Source organism: Mycetomoellerius zeteki, unplaced genomic scaffold (genome assembly GCF_001594055.1).
Source record: "Mycetomoellerius zeteki isolate Tzet28-1 unplaced genomic scaffold, Tzet1.0 scaffold79, whole genome shotgun sequence".
NCBI classification, from domain to species: Eukaryota; Metazoa; Arthropoda; class Insecta; order Hymenoptera; family Formicidae; genus Mycetomoellerius; species Mycetomoellerius zeteki.
In genome coordinates this window covers 2,027,106-2,045,169 of record NW_017257819.1, presented here as the reverse complement: position 1 = coordinate 2,045,169, position 18,064 = coordinate 2,027,106, and the positions used below count along the sequence as shown (strand labels likewise).

The following is an 18,064-nucleotide window of genomic DNA, read 5'->3' as shown; positions in this document are numbered from 1 at the left end:
AAACATATTTATAATTAAGCTTCATTTTAGGTTTTCAAAACGCTCGGGATAGAAGCAGCGAGAACGACTATCATGTCAGAAATTAAGTCAGTAATGGAAAATCACGGAATCAGTATTGATTGTCGACATTTAATGCTCTTGGCAGATTTAATGACTAGCAGAGGAGAAGTACTTGGTATCACGAGACAAGGTTTGGCAAAAATGAAAGAATCGGTTTTAAACTTGGCATCGGTGAGATTTTCCATTTTTCATTGTTTCATTCTTTTACGTGCTTTTTTATAATACAATATAGAATTATTAAATTGAGCTTATTATGGTTCTTCATCTTTAAATTTGAGTAGTATTAAGAAGAATTGGAAATTCTTTTGGCAAACCAGTTTATTTACAGTTTGAGAAAACAGCAGATCATCTATTTGATGCAGCTTATTATGGACAAAAAGATATTATAAGCGGCGTATCAGAATCAATTATAATGGGTATTCCAGTTCCACTAGGCACAGGAATCTTCAAGCTGCTTCACAAATATCCTTTTCATTGTTTTATATATGAAATGTTAACTGTTTATGTTATATTTGTCATAAAAAATAGATGACACATATAATTGAATACACACACATCGTGTGTACGCCCACACGTGCGCACATATACTGCACAGTTATTTTCCTTAATAATTAAATACAGCAGACAAAGACGAACCATGCAAAAAGGAACTTCTATTTGATGATCCACAATTTCACAAACCATTGCATTCTGGAAGACGACTTCCACGAATACAACCGCGTCCACTATTGCAAACTTAATATTAATAAAATATTTTATATTTACTGACAAAAAGAAATAATTTACTTTAATGAAAAAAAGATATCCTTTCACTATACAGTTAAGATATCCTTTCATTTTATTATTATTCATTTTATTATTAATTCTTATGATCGTGTCACTTATGCATAAAATATTTAATTTATATTTGATTGTATAAACATTTATAAGGATATTATGTACTTTTATAAAGTGAATTTGTATCTATGATGTGAATATTTTGAATAGATGATGGAATAGATGTCATGTTTTCTTATATCATGAAATAGATGTCAACAGAAATTTTGTTGCTAGGAGACAATATTGTTTGATCTGAATCCGTTTCCTATAATCCTAACTACATCTTCGCGCGCATATAATTTCGTATGTACGACATTCGAATAAAATGTTCAACGTATAATTTGAACTCAGGATTGAAAAAAATATCGGGCATCGGGATGGTGAATGAGAAAGAATTTTGGACAGAAGTTCGGAAAGATATACCGCGATACAAAAAGAGAAAGCCACGAGTAGTTCCTGCCTTCACTATTCAGGCGTTGCAGGTAACACGTTATTAAGAACCATTTCCACCAACTCCGATTAACTTGATTTATTTTATTAAGTAATACGAATAAAACTCAAATTAATTAATAGAATTATATTTAATATGTCGAAAAAATATTAAAAACGAACTGTATATTAGAGATATTGTTTTAAGTAATTTAAGTATTCTGCCAATCACACAAGTGTGTGTGTTGTAATCGGAGTTAGACCTGAGAAAATGACGATATTGAGATGTAGAGTGAAATTTTCATTATGATTGAGATGAATATAGTGTATGATAATACCATGTCAATTTTTGATCACAGGAAAACACGGTCGTAGCAAAACCGCCGCGATGTGGACTGTATAAACCTCGTTTACCGAAACCATCGATTTTCAGAAAGTTTTACAAGCGCGGTGTATTCCCTATCTCTTTGGAGAACAACGGTTACGATCAGAAAATTAATTGGAAAGTGGACATAGAAGATTTAGATTTCCATCATTATTTGCCAATGTTCTTCGATGGATTAACGGAAACGGAACAACCGTATAAATTTCTGGTAGAACAAGGAATATCAGATATGCTGGAACATGGTGGACCAAAGATATTGCCCGTTGTTCCTCAATTGATTATTCCTATTAAGAGTAAGTTCTACAATCCAATTTAATGTAGAAAAAATATACCGTAATTAAAAAAACTTTGCTAGACGCTTTGAATACAAGAATGCCAGAGATAATCTGTACCACGATGAAAGCACTTCAACGTTTAGTGCGATCGGCCGATTGCGTTGGTGAAGCTTTAGTCCCGTATTTTAGGCAAATCCTGCCTATCCCAAATTTACTCAAAGACAGAAATGGTAACTTACTCATATTTTAATACTTCCTATATTCATATGCAATTGGAAATAAAATGGGTAATTTCAGTAAACCTTGGAGAAGGTATCGATTATTCTCAGCAAAGAGGAGAGAACGCTGCTGATATCATACAAGAAACGCTTGAAATCTTGGAAAGATACGGTGGTGAAGATGCTTTCATAAATATTAAATACATGGTTCCTACCTATGAATCTTGTATGATGAATTAATAGAGGCAGAAAATTACACTGTAATCCTTTTAATAGATTTATTCTTTATTCATGAAACTATCATAAAATCAAAATGCTTACAAAATTTAATATAACAAGTTATACATAACGTAAAGATATAATGTAGTAAAAAAATGTATTGACACATGGTATATTACAAAAATTTTGAAATTAATATATTACATATACAGGGTGTCTCAGAATGACCGCCAAATATTTCATGTGCTGATAGAGCGGACTAAACTGAGTCAAAAAGTCCTTTATCATTTTGCAATTTTTGCAATAGTTAACAAGATATTAATTACTAAAAATCGCCGAATATTAATTGTCAATAATTTTTTACTCGAGTATTATCAACTTTACAAAAAAAAAACAAGCAAGAGACAAAAATTATTTATTTTCTTCTCAAACAGCTCTAAGAATTTTTTCAGAATTTTTTATCAACTTTTTAGTACTGCATTTTCTTAATGGCAACTATTTTTACCAACATGAGAAAAAGCACTAAAAAATTCTTAAAAAATTTTTAGAACTTTATGAGAAGAAAATAAACAATTTTTGTCTCTTGTTTTTTTTTGTAAAGTTGATAGTACTTAAATAAAAAATTATTGAAAATCTATATATATTCGGCAATTTTTAGTAATTAATATCATGTTAACTATTGTGAAAAGTCCAAAATGGTAAAGAACTTTTCGATTCAGTTTAGTCCACTCTACCAGCACACGAAATATTTGACGGTCATTCTGGGACATCCTGTATAACTATAGATCTTATACACATGGATCCGCCTTTCCCGTTAGATGGAAACGGACAGTAAAGTATGCATTTTGTCTCAGCGTAGAAAAAGTGTATCAGAGCGGAAGCATTGAGCCTTGCATAACACACAATATATAATGCATAAGAAAATAAACCATCATAGTTCTTCATTTCCGTGCTTTTCATGATAAAATAAAAGATTTCGATCGGTTGATTTTCTTACACTTTATGCGTTTACGAAAGTCTATATTCAGGTCTTAACAGTAATAAAAATAGTAGATATTTTTGATGATGCAATACTATTTCGAAAAATATATTTACACCTTTCCTGTATCTTCTTTCAATGTTACAGTACGATTAAAAACAAGCTGAAATAAAAAAGAATATTAATGCAATGTACATATGTACTGATGCTTTTATATTGTACTTACCTTATTAGATTTGGTATCGGGATCAACAGAGAAAAAGCCTATACGTTCAAATTGAAACTTGTCATACACTTTTGCTGTTTTAGCTAGACTATTGTCCATGTACGCTACAATTTCTTTTTTACTGGATGGATTAATATCACTTAAAAATCCATGCGGTACCTCATGTATATCTTCTGGATTTTTGTGCTTAAACCTGAGAAGGGGGAGCAGGAATTAAAAATATTTCAATCACATTACAGAATAACAAATTTTTCGTAATAATTAATAATTTGGAAAAAATATTACTCACAAACGTTCGTATAATCTAACAGATGCCAATATTGGATGAGATACCCAATGTATAAATGCTTTCGGTTTATTCTTTTCTGAGACAGGATCTTGTCTAACAATTATATTCGTAATATTACCACTGGCATCCTTTTCGATACTTTCAAATGTTACTATAGTACCTGTATGCTTTAAGCCTACAGATTGCTTTGGTGTCAAGCGCCTAAAATTTTTCTCTTCAATCTGTAAGTATTGATAAATAAAAAAGTATTGATAAATAACTGCGAAAAGTGTTTAGAAAGAGGCAGACATATATACATTACATACTTCTTTGAAATCTGTGGCTTCAATATATACAATCTCATCAAATGTAATTTCATGATGTCCTCTCTCTGGTTCGTTAGGAAAATCGGATGTAGTGAGCTTTATGGCTTTCTCTTGAAGGAAATTTTTAATAGTCAATTTGATAGGCTCTAGAACCACCATATGTCGGGGAGTAGTAAGATTTAGAACATCCCTAACAGCTGCTTCCAATGCTGCAGGATCAATGGTTGCTTGTACACCAGTTACACCCATTTGAGCGCAAAAATTGTTTATAGCTTCGGGTGGAAATCCACGTCTACGTAGCGCAGTCAATGTAAACAATCTATAAAAAAAGGTGATGAGAAATTAGTAAGGCATTATTAGATAATCTTATAAAGGTGATATTAGACTATACCTGGGATCATCCCAATCAGACACTATTCCTTCTTGTATTAATTTAGCAATTTTCCTTTTGGAAACTACAGTATAATTGACGTTTAATCGGCCATATTCCCATTGTACAGGACAATAAATGTTCAAGGAATTGCAAAGCCAATAATAAGACGATCTCCGTGATTGAAATTCCTTTGTACAGAGAGAATGAGTAATATTTTCGATGCTATCGCACAAGCAATGGGTGTAATCGTATGTAGGATAGATGCACCATTTGTCACCAGTTCGATGATGCGGCGAATATTTTATTCTGTATGCGACAGGATCTTGCTTGCCTTCCTCTAAAGTTACTTTCATGCGTAAGGTCGCTTCTCCTTCTTCCAACAAACCATCCTTCATATCCTATTTTTTAACAAGTAAACAAATGTGTATATAATAAAAATTGAAGGGAACAATATGCTCAGAAAAATTTTTCATTACATTGAATAGTTGTAAGCTCTCCTCAATTGGTCTATCACGCCAAGGACTCGGTGGAGGATTGAAACCTTTCATTTCTTCATTGGATTGATGACAAATGTAAGCTAAGTCTTTCTTTATAAGCTCTAAGGCCCAGTCATACAATTGCTGGAAATAATCCGATGAATGTGTAATCGCAGCTGCTTTATAACCGAGCCATTCCACCATTTCCCGTATACCGATAAAAAATTTCTTCTCTTCTTTTTCAGGATTTGTATCGTCGTATCGTAAATAGCATATGCCATCATAAGCAGCAGCATATCTATGAGATTCATCTTTTTTACTATATATTTCACTTTTAAAACCAAAGAATATGCATACCCGAAATTGATATTAATAGCCTTTGCATGTCCAATATGCAAAATTCCATTGGGTTCTGGTGGGAATCTCGTTACCACTTTGCCACCAGTTGCTTTCAAATGTTTTTGCAGCAGATAATGTGTATTTGGTGTTACAATATATCCATCGGTTTTATAATTTTCTCCAGGTTTGTGAAATTGAGTTTTAGTCTTCAAGAGTTCGTTTATAGTTTGGGCACCTCTCTTCTCACTATTCAGTAATTCCTTCTGTCCTGAAAATTAAAAATTAAATCCTTCGTATGTTTCATGTAATTATGCTCATGTTGGCATTCTAGCTTAATAGACATAATTAAATTTATTAATCTATCGTTGAACATAGATATCTAAAATATTTTTTCAAAAGTAGCCATATATAGCTTACCTTCCTTTGCATCTTCCAGCTTTTTTGCTTTCGTCTGCTTGTCCTTTGGTTTCACTTGTTTAGGTGTTTGTGCAAGATCAGAGTCAACTTTTGGACCCAACAGATCAAGAAGTTGGACATCAAATTCATTCTTTATCGCTTTACCGTCTGCCCATTTCAAAATACTACGTACTTGTTGCATCAATGGACCAGAATTAAAGTGGTACCTATTCAAATAACAAATAAATTGTAATTACTTATTATAAAATAACTTATTGTAAAGTTTTCTATATTTTGCATATTCAAGATAAAATTTTATTTACCTCTTTTCCAATATTGCATCTTTGTGTGTTTTTATAATCTTCTCGACTTCTTCTTCTATTTGTTCAGGTAAAACTACTACTCCTACACCACAAGATTCCTCAAATTTAGCTGTATCAACAGCATTACCCACATTAGCCAACAAATGAGCCAGTGCGGCATCAATCCTTTGTATACTATCTAGTTTCTTCTCAACTATATAATTAGTAATAAATGATATCTTATCTATGATCTGATTTTTAGTTTTGGAAGCTAGATGGTACAGTAATACGCCAATATCTTGAGTAATAGCTCCATGTTTAGCTGCCTACAAGAATGAAATATAAATCCTAAATATATAAAGAAGTCAATTTTAACGATACACATCTTATCATTAAATAAAAGCTGGAATCATAAACATATTACGCGAACAATATAATTGTACACTATGTATAAACAAAGAATAGTGATGTAATATTTCTAATAAGTCACAATAACATACTGATTATACATATCTTATAAGGGAACCAAAGTAATCAATTCTGATTTTAATGAAACTTTGTATACATTTAGGGATATAGGTTATATAAAAAGATGAATTTAGAAAATGTTGAGGTGGAAAAACGGTTTAAAGGGGTGAAATCACCTCTTATGTGGTAAAGTAGTTTTCAGTTTTCTCTGTTATATTTTGAAAATTATTCGAAATATCAAAATGTTTTATACAAAAACTTTATAACAAAATTACCTCTATTCATTTACATCATTACAATAATATTTTTTATAAACAATTTATTTTTAACAAAAATAAATTTTTATTTTCCAAAAATATTGACGTGGACGAACAGAGGTAATTTTATTATAAAAGTTTTGTACAAAACATTTTTTGATATCTCGAATAATTTTTAAGATACAACAAAAAAAGCTAAAACCGAGTTACCTACAAGGGGTGATTTCACCCCTTCAAACCGTCTTTCTGCCATAACTAATATTTTCTAAAGTCATCTTTTTATGTAACCTATATGTATACAGTTTCATTAAAATCAGAATTTAATACTTTATGTGATTCTCTTGTTAAAAATACTTTAATTAATTTTGATAATTATATAATTTTGAGAGAATAGAGTTCAGTATTTTGATGAACAGCTCTATACTTAGTTATCTGTACAAAAGTATCAATCCTATAAAAATATAAATCCTAAATAAACAATTCTCCTAATAATGTATACAATATATCTTGTCAATAAGGCCCAATTTCATCAACACGAGATTAACTTCTTGGAATTAGAAGAAGATAAACAGTAAATTCGGCCGAGATTACAATTAATTTTATATTGGTCAAGCTGAGTCTAAATAAATAAAAGATACAATTTTTTTCAATAAAGATAGATATAACTCACAATGTATCTCGTACGACATGTATCAAACGAAGAATGATGCAACAATTCTAGTGAATCGCAATATAATGGATACATAATTATACTCCTCATATTCGTTTCTATCAGTGCAGATTAACTTTAATCTCGGTTCAGTGTAGATTAACTTTAATCTCAATTCACCTTAATCTTAATTTTTTTTTATATTTCTTAGAACTAAAAGAAGATGAAGAGTTGAATTTTCATTAAACTACAGTGGTAGAAACGGGCATTATAAATATTATGATTAATTTTGGAAACACAGAAAGCTCGGTGACATTTAACATCCAATCATAACGAGATTGCCGATTCGCCGGCGAGTCTTCACCAACCTCGTTTATAGTCAGCTTAAGATTCTTCGTGATGTTAGCATTTTTTAAAGTTTCCTTGGCCTTCTGCTCACTCAAGCCGATCGTTTGAAACAGATTCACGTCTTCCTCGTTCTCTACCGACATTTTACTTGGAAAATATAGCTATCACAAATCACTGCAAGTCACAACCACAGGAGACGTAGAGACCACGTGCATCATGCATCAACCATATGGCATATATGTAAGATCCTGCGCACAGTGATGTCAGTGATGCGATTTTCAAAATTCCAACACTCGCAACCGCCAACTAGAGTCCTAGATTTATCAGAGAGGCGCAACCGGCTTAAGTCAGTATGACAAAGGTACTAGGGAGGGTACTAAACATGGCTGACATGCTATGAAACTGCCTTTAAACTGTCAAACAAGATAAGACAAAGTAATATAAAATTATATTTAAATGAATCGTATCAATTCTTTAGAGGCAATATTTATGTACTAATAAGTCAGTTGATTAATCAGCGCGAAGGAAACTTCCAACAGTTGCAAAACAAACTTTCTGCTGAACGCAGCCATTGTCATTATAATCGCTTTTGCGTATCACCATAATCTCTTAATTTGCACTGCTGTTAACGGAGTAAAACTTTACTCGATAGTAAAGATTCTCGATAAAATTATTCTTGAAATTAAAAAAAATATTATTGCATTACTCAGATAAATAATTTTGTATGATACGTAGAAGAATTTCATATGGTTTAATCTATGGAGTATTCCAACTGTTTGGAATGAAGTAATTTTAAAGTCATTTGTGATTGCTTGTTTGTAAATTAAAACAGAAATGTTTGAAGATAAGATATTGTATAATTGCAGTATTATGTTCTTACATTCAAGAAACATTGAAAAAAATGATAATTGTGAAACATATATATCTACTGTTAACGAACAAGTAATCAGGGCTTTCTGTATAATACCAGTAATAACAATTTAGTCAGCATGATACTGTTGAAGAGCAAGAATGAGATAGAGTGAGATAGAATATATAGGATAAAATGAAATAGAAATATGTCACTAGTACTATAAATGGCTGCCAAGTCATGTGATTGCAACAGCGAATCAGAATGCGTAACACCGGTTGCGCCTCTCCGATAAATCTAGGACTCTAGAACAAACTATGAATACCGCCCTAAAAGATGTGAGTTTGCGGTACTTTTAAATCTAGTGACTTTACATTATGCGCAATGGATCATCTTTCTAATTACACCATGGTCTATGGTATATGATCATATACAGGTTTGACGTTCGTATACAGGTTTGTAAATAAATGTTTTGAAACGCTTTGCGAAAGTAATGAGTGTGCGGGCCAAAGTTTGGTGAGAAATGAAAATATTCTGGCGAAGATGATATTCAACGATGTTTATGAACTGAATGAGAGGTAGCAAAGATGACGCCTAAACGGAAGGCAAGTATATTTAGGTTATAGCAATGGAAGAACGAACGTCTACACATTATATGCACTTTATTCGTCATCACAATAATCGCTTTACTCTTTATTGTTTTCTTCGTCAATTATAAAAGATTGATTTTACAATTTTTTCGGTTTAAGAAAAAAATCTTTTCCAAAATATATACCTTGTTTTTTTTATAGCTAAATGAGTGTATTTAAAGTAAATGTATTTGATTTTTAGTAAACGTAAGAAGGAAAGTTCTAGTGCGGTCCATTGCAGAAATTAACAATCATTAGATTATTTTTGTATCTAGAACTTGGCACTAAAACTTGCCTTCTTGAATTATCTAGAATTTGTATCTATTTTACTTTCAAGTTCCAAAAGGTTATACTAGTTTACATCTATAAAACTTTGTATGACCTCTCATGTGTTAAAATATACAATATGAGATCATTTTGTAGACAACCAGTTCAGAATCTACATCAACGACCAGCTCAGGATCTTCATCGAGTAGTTCATCGAGTTCAGGCAGTGAATCTAGCTCGTCTGACTCAGAGAACTCCAGTAGTTCTGTCAACAGCCAAAAAGCATCTGATACAGAAAGAACCAAGAAAAAAGCGCCGTTTTCAGCCACCCGTCATGTCAAGCCTAAAGCCGAAACAGTGGTTGTGCCGCCATTGGAGAATAAAAATAAAGATAGACAACCACCAAAATCCAGACCATCGATGTATTCTTCTGAATCTGAAGAATCACCCAGCAAAGCAAAATCACCACAGAAGCGGAAACCACCGGCTAAACCGAAAGCTACTGCTACTGTGGCACCAGTTGTTAAGACGCAGAGATCTCCCACAAAGCCAACACCTACATCAGGACAGCATAAAGCTGTATCTGCTCCAAAATCTGTCAATGCCAAGCCCAACAAATTTTCTGGTGAATTCATTACTCTGATTTTGTTGATTATTTTATATTCTATATGGCATTTATATTTCATATTTAAGATTGTCTTAACAAATACAAACTTTAGATGACATAAATCAGTCATATAGAGTAGAATAGGGTAACTGATTCTTGATCAGCCAATTTCGAGAGTGCTGTCTAGGATTTATAATTTTGGAAATTGGAATGCGTTTGATGTTCATGTCTATTGCTGTTTATATGTTTTACTTCGTTGCTGTTCTCATAGCACACAATGCTCGGTCTCAGGAACGAGATTAAGATCTCGTTCAGCATATTAACATTTTTGAAATATGATGCCTATTTGAGCATCGAAATTATTAGAAATTAATTTAATTCGCGAGATTACTACAGTGGTTTAATTGCGTTTATATAGTCCAGAAATTTTTCGGCGCGCAGTTTGTTGGACTACAAGTATGGTATACATGTCAAGTACATATATAGCATATTTAGTGATTCAAGATTGAATTATTTAAGCATTTTAAGATTTAGTTTCGACCGATATAGGGTTCTAGTTTATCAAATATAATTAAAATTATTTAAAGAATATAAAAATATATTTTGTAAGTTTTTTTTAGAGAAATTGATTTATTTGTAACACCTCTTTTGATTACTTTTCAAGATGTGGGAGAAAATGTATTTTAGATCGTGAAATGCAAACTATTGTTAACGTTTCTCATAAAGAAAGGATCTCTGTGAAAAACGAAGAGAAAACACAAATCTCAAAAAGGACAAAATACTATCAAATGTTTTTGTCTGGAAACTTTTTATCGCGCGTCAATGTACAAATCCCTAGACTGCACTGCAAATAAAATATGTTTTTACGTTTCAAAAATAAATATGTTTTGATAACTTTTAAGGTTCTACAAGTGTCAACAACAAATCTTCCGAGAAATCTGGGAAAACAACGGAACCTGTCCAGAAGAAATTGAAGAAGAAAAGTATATTCAGTCCAGAAAATAGTAGTGAAAGTGACAGCGGCGTTTCGGCGAAAGTTGGTGCAGTAAAGCCAACAAGTAGTTCCGTAAAATGTTCCAAAAATCTACCGGCAAAAGTAAAATTGAACGACACCAAGCAAAAATCCATAGCATCAAGTAGACCCGGTAAACTCTATATTTATGTCTGTCTTCTACAGTAAGGACTGTAAATTTTTTTTTAATGTAACTTGTTTTTTATGTATTATTTCCTATAGTTGCGAAGCCTGTACAACCACAAAAGTCGGAAAGTTCGGCAAGTTCTAAGAGTTCTGGTGGTTCGGCATCCTCAGGTAGTTCGGACAGTACTTCTGATTCAGAATCATCCGAAAGTGTTACCAGTTCTCAGCCTCAACCAAAAAAGAAGGAAATGCAATCTAATACACTAACGAGTAGTACTGTAACGAGTGTACCTTCTAAGAGACCCTCGGCAGCAGTCGCCCCGGTAAAACCGCAAAAAACTGTTACAAGACGGCAAGGTTTGTTTAATTCCTTATCACACACACACTATACGTTGATACACTAAAAAAGAAGAGAAAAATATGATTTTTTTCTAAACAGGTGCTATAAAGAGTGATAACGATGGAGATGCATCCGCGAGTGAGAAGGATATGGATGATCATGAAGCTTCATCTTCGAAAACAATGACAAAAGGCAAACGGAAACTACAAACACGTAAAGGAAGTAAATTGCTCCAGTTACAAGCGAAGGCAGATAGCGATTCCGAATCTGATACAGGTATTAACAAAACATGATTTTATACTTTGAAAAAAGTTTTGCACTTGCTCAATTTTATATTTTTGTTATTTATTTAGCCTAATTTAAGTTCTTTTATTTTGCAATGATTTTCTATAAATTATATCAAATCATATTTGTTTTATTCGAATCTTTTTTTCTTACTCATAGTAATATCGCTCATTTGCTACAACACGAGTAAAAAAACAAAGTTTTCTGGAAAATAAGTTTGAATAATTTGAATCATTAAAATTTTGTAATTTTAATTTTAAAATGCAATTTTGAGGTAATAATTGATCGTAAAGAAATAAAAATATGTGCTTTCAAAATATGTTTTGTGTTTACATTTTCATTCCTTTTTGCAAGAAATTTTTTAAAAGTCACAATTTTTTAATTACATTGAAGCAAATGAACGATATAATACTTAGACAGAGATATGATAGCATGTGAGCATATTTTTAAATTGCGCCAATTCTCATGAAATTTGCATTCATTGAAAGTAGCTGAAAGCAAGAGGAGCACGAGCAAATCGCCTGTCAAACGCGTTGGACCGTCCGCTGCCGCCAGACAATCCTCTGGTAGATCAACACAAAATAGCAGTACCTCCAATACCACAGGTAGTAGAACAAATCAAGCATCTTGTAATCAAGCATGTGCATCGCAACAAGAGGAACGTGAATGTCCGTTGGCTGCGTCCTGCAATTCACGAGGTCATCTCTCTGGAAAACTCGATTCGCACTTTACTCTGGAAGCGTGTCCACTGTATCACAATACCACGCCTCAGGCTTGTGTGTAAGTTACATCTCAGATTTCAGTTTGAGATAACATATCTATTGATATGTTAAATTAAAAATATATGCGTTTAATGACAATCATAAAATGATATTGACTTTTCCAGAGAGTTTTATAAAGAGAGAAAGAAACGAGAAGAAGAACGTAAAAAGGCGATAATGAATCTAGCCAAGAAACCCAAAGGTGTTCATCAAACTACCGAGCAACGCAATTACCAACTTAAAGTACGAGAGATGAGAAACAAATGGAAGGGTAATACTGGTGACGGTAACGAAAGTGACAGCGGCGGTGAATTGCAGGGGAATGAAAAGGACAAACAGCCTAGACTTAACAATCTCACACCTGATTATGACTTGAAACTGTTTATGGAAGCTCAGGCAATAGCCAGTGAAAAAATTGTAAGTATTCAGTTTATAACAAGGGCAGACTTAGAAATGTATTTCACGGATTTTGCATGTTTATTCTGGGACACTAAAAAATAATCCCTATAAAGAGAGCTGTAGGTTCCACCTAAGGTAGGCTAATTTCTTGAAAAATACGCATTTTCTTAAAAAATGTTTTAGATAAAAGTTGTAAGGTTTTAAGTGGCACATTTCATGAGAGAGTGAGTATGATCTTGAATAGCGTTGCCAAGGTCACGCATATACACACATAGGGTGTTGCATTTTAAACGATCACTCTCCAAAATTTTCTTTGTCAGTTTGTTTCAATTTCAGAGAAAAATATTTTGGATAAAAGTTATATAGTTTGGAGGGGGACATAAAACATAATAGTGTGATTGGTTTGACCTTGGATAATTATTTCAAGGTTACGTAAAGGTCATCATCAATTTCTTAAATAGAATGCTCTACTTTTGATAACAAATCCTTGTAGCTGACATGGAGACCTTTCCAAAATGATATAATGAAGTTCCCATTCGTCAAAAACTGGCGTTGCTAGATCTTGAAATATAATACAACATTATATTATGAAAAAGAAAAAAAACATTAAACTTTATTTTTATTCAAATGCCTCGACCTTGATAAAGCCACTCAAGGTCAAATCAATTCTATTTTATATCCCCCTCGAAATCATGAAACTATTATTTGAATATAATTTTTATTTGATATTTTCAGAGATAATAACTTGTAATACTTTACATGGGCCATCCTGTATATATACATATATTAGAGTGATCCTTATTTTTCAACTTTTACATCCTTTCTGCGGCACTTTGTAGAATGGTTTCAATCTATAAAAAATAATCCCTGCCAAATTTCAGCTCGATGGAACAATGAGACTCATTAAACATTCGAGTATCCTTGTATTATACTTTTTACACTACCAGTATTGGTTCTTAAAACACATTTTTTTACAAAAATTGACCTAGAAAACTTTTTCTTTTTTTAAACATGTATGTCTTGTTTTTCTACATTATGTGAGACCTTATAAGTTTCATTTAAACAATTAGGTAAATTGATAATGACTAAAAAATAAAAATAAATAATTATTGTATTTTTCAATTATTCGAGCTAGAAAAATTGATTCATGGGTTAAAAAAAAGTATCAATAGTATATTTGAAAAACAAAATGAATTTAAAACATAATGGATTTCATGTTTTTATTAATAAAGCGACTTTTTACATTTAACATAATAATTAATAATTATATTATAATCGTATTTGTTATAGTTGTAACACATTGTAAAAAATTTTATGTGACGTTGACCTGTCTTCTCAAGGTCAAACAAGGTCATCATCTACTTTTCTCCTTAAAACCATAAAATTTTTGTCTGAGACATTTTTAAATTTCTCCTTTTCGAAATACTCGCGTGTATTGGTGTGTGTGCGTGCGTGCGTGCGTTGCACGAATAATTGCTATTTAAAATTTAAATTGATATTTATTAAAATAAGGTTGAAAATGGGCTATTGACAATGAGTCAAGCTAAATTTCCGTGCTAATTATTATAATCTGATTGTTATAAAATTTATTTTGCAATCGTTTCGACTTATGATAAAGTCATCTTCACTACGATACATGTATACAATGTCGAGTCAATAACTTACAAATAAAAGTAAAAAGAAATACAAGATATGGTAAAAAATGCATGCATGTCGGTTGATGTTTAATAATGTTTTTTTATAATCCATATACATGCGGTTTTTTATCGTATCTTTCGTTGCGTGTATTTATTTTTATTTGTAAATTATTTTGACTCGACTATCGTACTGAGGATAACCTTATTACAGGTTAAAACATTTATAAAATCAGTTTTATATGATATTAGGGGCCTTATTCTCGAAAAAATTGCGTACGAAAATACTAGGGAAATCATAACCTGTAGTATTTTCTGTAGTAATATATCCTGTAGTATTTTCGTATGTTTTCACGTACGATATTTTTTGAGAATGTAGATCATAATATAATTATTAGAATAGAAATCTAGTTTGGTTCATATTAGCTTATTTTCACCCTCGTTTTTTTTTTAATTTATTGAGCCTTAAGTTTATTCTTTATTTTTATTTTGATATTTATCAAGTGTGCTCTTCTCCTACATATCAATACTTATTTTTAAGGAAAAGGAGTTACAAGAATTTGACTGTGGAGAGGGTAAAAATGGTGGCACCAGATTTGTCGAAATGGGAAAATGGGAAATGAAAGTTTGGTATCAAAGTCCATATCCTGAGGAATATAGTCGTGCTCCTAAGCTTTATCTTTGTGAATATTGTCTGAGGTACGCGAAAAGCCGTCAAGTTTTGAGGAGACATCGAGAGAAGTGTCTGTGGAAGCATCCACCAGGACATGAAGTATACAGGTAAGCATAAAATTTTCTATTATTTACACACCCATACAACACATTTTATATTATGAAATATATTTAAAGATAAAATAAGGTAATGTTTTGATAAATATATCTGCAAAGTATTGATGAATCTAGATTAAAGGAGATTATAACAATTATAACAATATTTATAACAATAAATAATTAAATTTCTCTCTTTAAAATACTTTTCATATATGTATTTTGGACTATATATATATTTTTTTTGCTAAAGTTATATAACACCTACAATTTGGATAGTATGGAATGATAATCCCCAAATTATCTTGTATTTGATTTATTGTTTTATAGAAAGGACAAGATAGGCGTGTGGGAAGTGGACGGTAAGCGATACAAACAGTATTGTCAGAATCTCTGCTTGCTGGCCAAATTCTTCCTGGATCATAAAACGTTATACTACGATGTCGAGCCGTTTCTTTTCTACGTCATGACAATTGGCGATTCTGAAGGCTGTCATACCGTCGGATACTTCAGCAAAGTGAGTACATATCTACTTCGTGATTTGCCATGTCAAACTTTATTCGCTTCATAGAAATATTTTATGATTGTACTGCTGTTATTTCTCGAGTGTCAATATTGTAACTGTAAAAATATCGTCGCTATAACGAATCATTCTCGCGAAGCCCTAAAGACCTTGAAATTCTTCATCAGTCCGAATTCGATGGAGTCGATGAGTTTCATTTGGTCTACACGATCCCCGAGTTTTCTTTTCGTGGCTTAGCTGGCTCACTCCGTCGCCCTCGTAATGGCATCCACGTTATAGCGTGCACGGATTACGCGAACAAGGGTGTGCCTCGTAGAGAAGAGGGTGTCTCGTATCTCTGACCTTTCTTCACCCTCCCCTTTTCTCTCCCATTCTCCTTCTCGCCGTCGCCGAGCCTGGTGTACACATACACGTTGCCTCAAGGAGCGAGGATGGGAACCATACATGCCTATTTACCGCGGGACACAGCATCGCCGGGAGTCGAAATCTTTACCGACGTTCAACGACCTCTGACCCTGGCGTTGGCAAGACACGCCGCCAATTCGCATCTCCACCCCTGCTCTCAACCCCTTCTCTCTCTCTCTCTCTCTCTCTCTCCCCCCCTCTCCTCTCTCCCTCTCTTCGTGAGGACGTGGTGAAAATTTTCTCTGGACTTGACTTAAACCTTTTCCGTCGCCTTCCCTAATTCCTTTGTCTCCTACCGTCTATCCTCCGCGACCGATCCGTCTCAAAACAGTCTTTTTCTTATTTCTTTTTTTGTTTTATGCAATTTATAGAATCGCGAAGCGAGATAAAAGAGAGGATTATCCGTTCTACAAATTGTTGATGTCTTGACAAATGGACCATTTTGTCAGACTTTTAGTACTTATCGTTCAATCGAGACTTGATTGTTTCATTTCATTCATTATACAGGGCAGATACTTCCTCCGTACTATCCTGCGGACTTTTTGACCAACTTTAGAGCCAATATCCCCTTAATGAGAAAGTTGCGGCGCTTATAGTCTTTCAGTAATTAACCAATTCCGCAAATTGGTCAAAAAAAGTCTTCAAAAAATGATTAAAATGATATCCTGTTATATAGAATTTTCTTGATCGATTATTCTCTTTTTGACTTCATTTTTGAACGAACGAGTGTTTTAGATAAAAGAAATTTTTTTTTACTTTTTAACAGCCGCAAATTCAATAATTAATGAATGGCAAAAGAATCTCAGTGACAATCGATCGAAGATGTCACTGATAGCACAGATTGCACTTAACATCTATAGTCCTTATTGTTATTGTCAAATTGCGTTATGTCTCGCGTAAAAGAGGGTGTGTTCCGTCATAAAATATTCAGTTAGATTCCCGAAGAGTATCCTTCCTCGTTCAGAATTATATCGCGACATACGTGTGAGCTCTTTGTAAATCCCATACGAGCCACTTATCTCTCGATTTGAAATAATGTTTCAACTTTAAAATGTTAGTTTCAACGAGAATATAATAACGAGAGAGAGATATCTTTAGATTAATGATGTCGTCTTTCTATTTTCGCCTTGCAAGTGTTACATTCTCAAAATAATTGCGTCGTACATCACTCTTTGATCAACTTTTGAATAAGATGCCTTAAATCGGAGTAATGTCCCTATTGTATATCAATATCTCGGATCCAGAACAGACGTGTGTAATTCTGAACACACATTACGCGCGCGGATGCGAATCCCTTTACCTGCGAAAATAGACTGACATTGGTTCCCGTTTCGCGGTATTAATATCTATTAATATCTGCGGATCCCAGCGTATCTCCTCTACCGGCCGACTGACAAATTATGTTACACTCCGTACAAAAGGGCGTAACTCTCTTCCTGCATCCGCAGCGGTGGCGGTGGTGGCGGCAGCAGCGACGGCGGCGCGAAGTCAAAATCTTTATAGACGTTCAATGACCCCGACCCTGGCCAGACGGTCGCAGGGTAACGCCGCCGCGCCGGCGGTGGCGGTAGTGGTGGTAGTGGTGGTAGTGGCGACGGCCGGGACACGAGAGATGAAGGGTGCGAGGGTGTATGTGTGCGTGTGTG

General features: G+C 33.2%; 4 protein-coding genes across 6 annotated transcripts in view; 3 read left to right on the top strand and 1 right to left on the bottom strand.

The window, feature by feature from the left end:
- The window catches only part of LOC108729696 (RNA polymerase III subunit A), a 39,554-nt gene extending 38,730 nt beyond the window's left edge, over positions 1-824 (top strand). The window contains 3 exon segments of the mRNA XM_018458899.1: positions 31-231; positions 389-522; positions 680-824. Coding sequence (XP_018314401.1) covers positions 31-231; positions 389-522; positions 680-800 — 456 coding nt within the window. The 3' untranslated portion in view covers positions 801-824.
- Positions 825-1,056: 232 nt separating this feature from the next.
- LOC108729694 (parkin coregulated gene protein homolog) lies at positions 1,057-2,583 on the top strand. Its single transcript, XM_018458895.1, has 4 exons — positions 1,057-1,361; positions 1,668-1,986; positions 2,049-2,198; positions 2,266-2,583. The coding sequence occupies exons 1-4, from the start codon at positions 1,185-1,187 to the stop codon at positions 2,424-2,426; spliced, it is 807 nt and encodes a 268-aa protein (XP_018314397.1). The 5' UTR covers positions 1,057-1,184; the 3' UTR covers positions 2,427-2,583.
- A 471-nt stretch (positions 2,584-3,054) lies between these two features.
- Positions 3,055-8,064, bottom strand: GlnRS (Glutaminyl-tRNA synthetase). Its single transcript, XM_018458880.1, has 10 exons — positions 7,833-8,064; positions 6,112-6,416; positions 5,810-6,015; positions 5,411-5,660; positions 5,054-5,351; positions 4,596-4,975; positions 4,205-4,523; positions 3,900-4,120; positions 3,611-3,803; positions 3,055-3,547 (listed from the first exon to the last, which is right to left on the bottom strand). The coding sequence occupies exons 1-10, from the start codon at positions 7,953-7,955 to the stop codon at positions 3,497-3,499; spliced, it is 2,346 nt and encodes a 781-aa protein (XP_018314382.1). The 5' UTR covers positions 7,956-8,064; the 3' UTR covers positions 3,055-3,496.
- A 1,041-nt stretch (positions 8,065-9,105) lies between these two features.
- The window catches only part of chm (lysine acetyltransferase chameau), a 41,327-nt gene continuing 32,368 nt past the window's right edge, over positions 9,106-18,064 (top strand). For 2 of the 3 annotated variants that reach the window (XM_018459142.1, XM_018459145.1), the window contains exons 1-9: positions 9,106-9,267; positions 9,715-10,183; positions 11,068-11,310; positions 11,400-11,660; positions 11,743-11,919; positions 12,417-12,708; positions 12,815-13,106; positions 15,264-15,502; positions 15,821-16,007. In XM_018459142.1, coding sequence (XP_018314644.1) covers positions 9,250-9,267; positions 9,715-10,183; positions 11,068-11,310; positions 11,400-11,660; positions 11,743-11,919; positions 12,417-12,708; positions 12,815-13,106; positions 15,264-15,502; positions 15,821-16,007 — 2,178 coding nt within the window. In that variant the 5' untranslated portion in view covers positions 9,106-9,249. The remainder of the gene's footprint in view (positions 9,268-9,714; positions 10,184-11,067; positions 11,311-11,399; positions 11,661-11,742; positions 11,920-12,416; positions 12,709-12,814; positions 13,107-15,263; positions 15,503-15,820; positions 16,008-18,064) is intronic. The other variant, XM_018459143.1, reaches the window with a different exon arrangement.

What these genes read in the sequence shown, in the direction of transcription:
- LOC108729694 (XM_018458895.1), top strand. Translation starts at nt 1,185, where the DNA reads ATGTACGACATTCGAATAAAATGTTCAACGTATAATTTGAACTCAGGA. An exon ending in TCACTATTCAGGCGTTGCAG is followed by an intron (nt 1,362 to 1,667) that starts GTAACACGTTAT and finishes TTTTGATCACAG; the next exon opens with GAAAACACGGTCGTAGCAAA. An exon ending in TTTACTCAAAGACAGAAATG is followed by an intron (nt 2,199 to 2,265) that starts GTAACTTACTCA and finishes GGGTAATTTCAG; the next exon opens with TAAACCTTGGAGAAGGTATC.
- GlnRS (XM_018458880.1), bottom strand. Translation starts at nt 7,955, where the DNA reads ATGTCGGTAGAGAACGAGGAAGACGTGAATCTGTTTCAAACGATCGGC. An exon ending in TCTGATTGGGATGATCCCAG is followed by an intron (nt 4,524 to 4,595) that starts GTATAGTCTAAT and finishes CTTTTTTTATAG; the next exon opens with ATTGTTTACATTGACTGCGC. An exon ending in GTTAGATTATACGAACGTTT is followed by an intron (nt 3,804 to 3,899) that starts GTGAGTAATATT and finishes CCCCCTTCTCAG; the next exon opens with GTTTAAGCACAAAAATCCAG.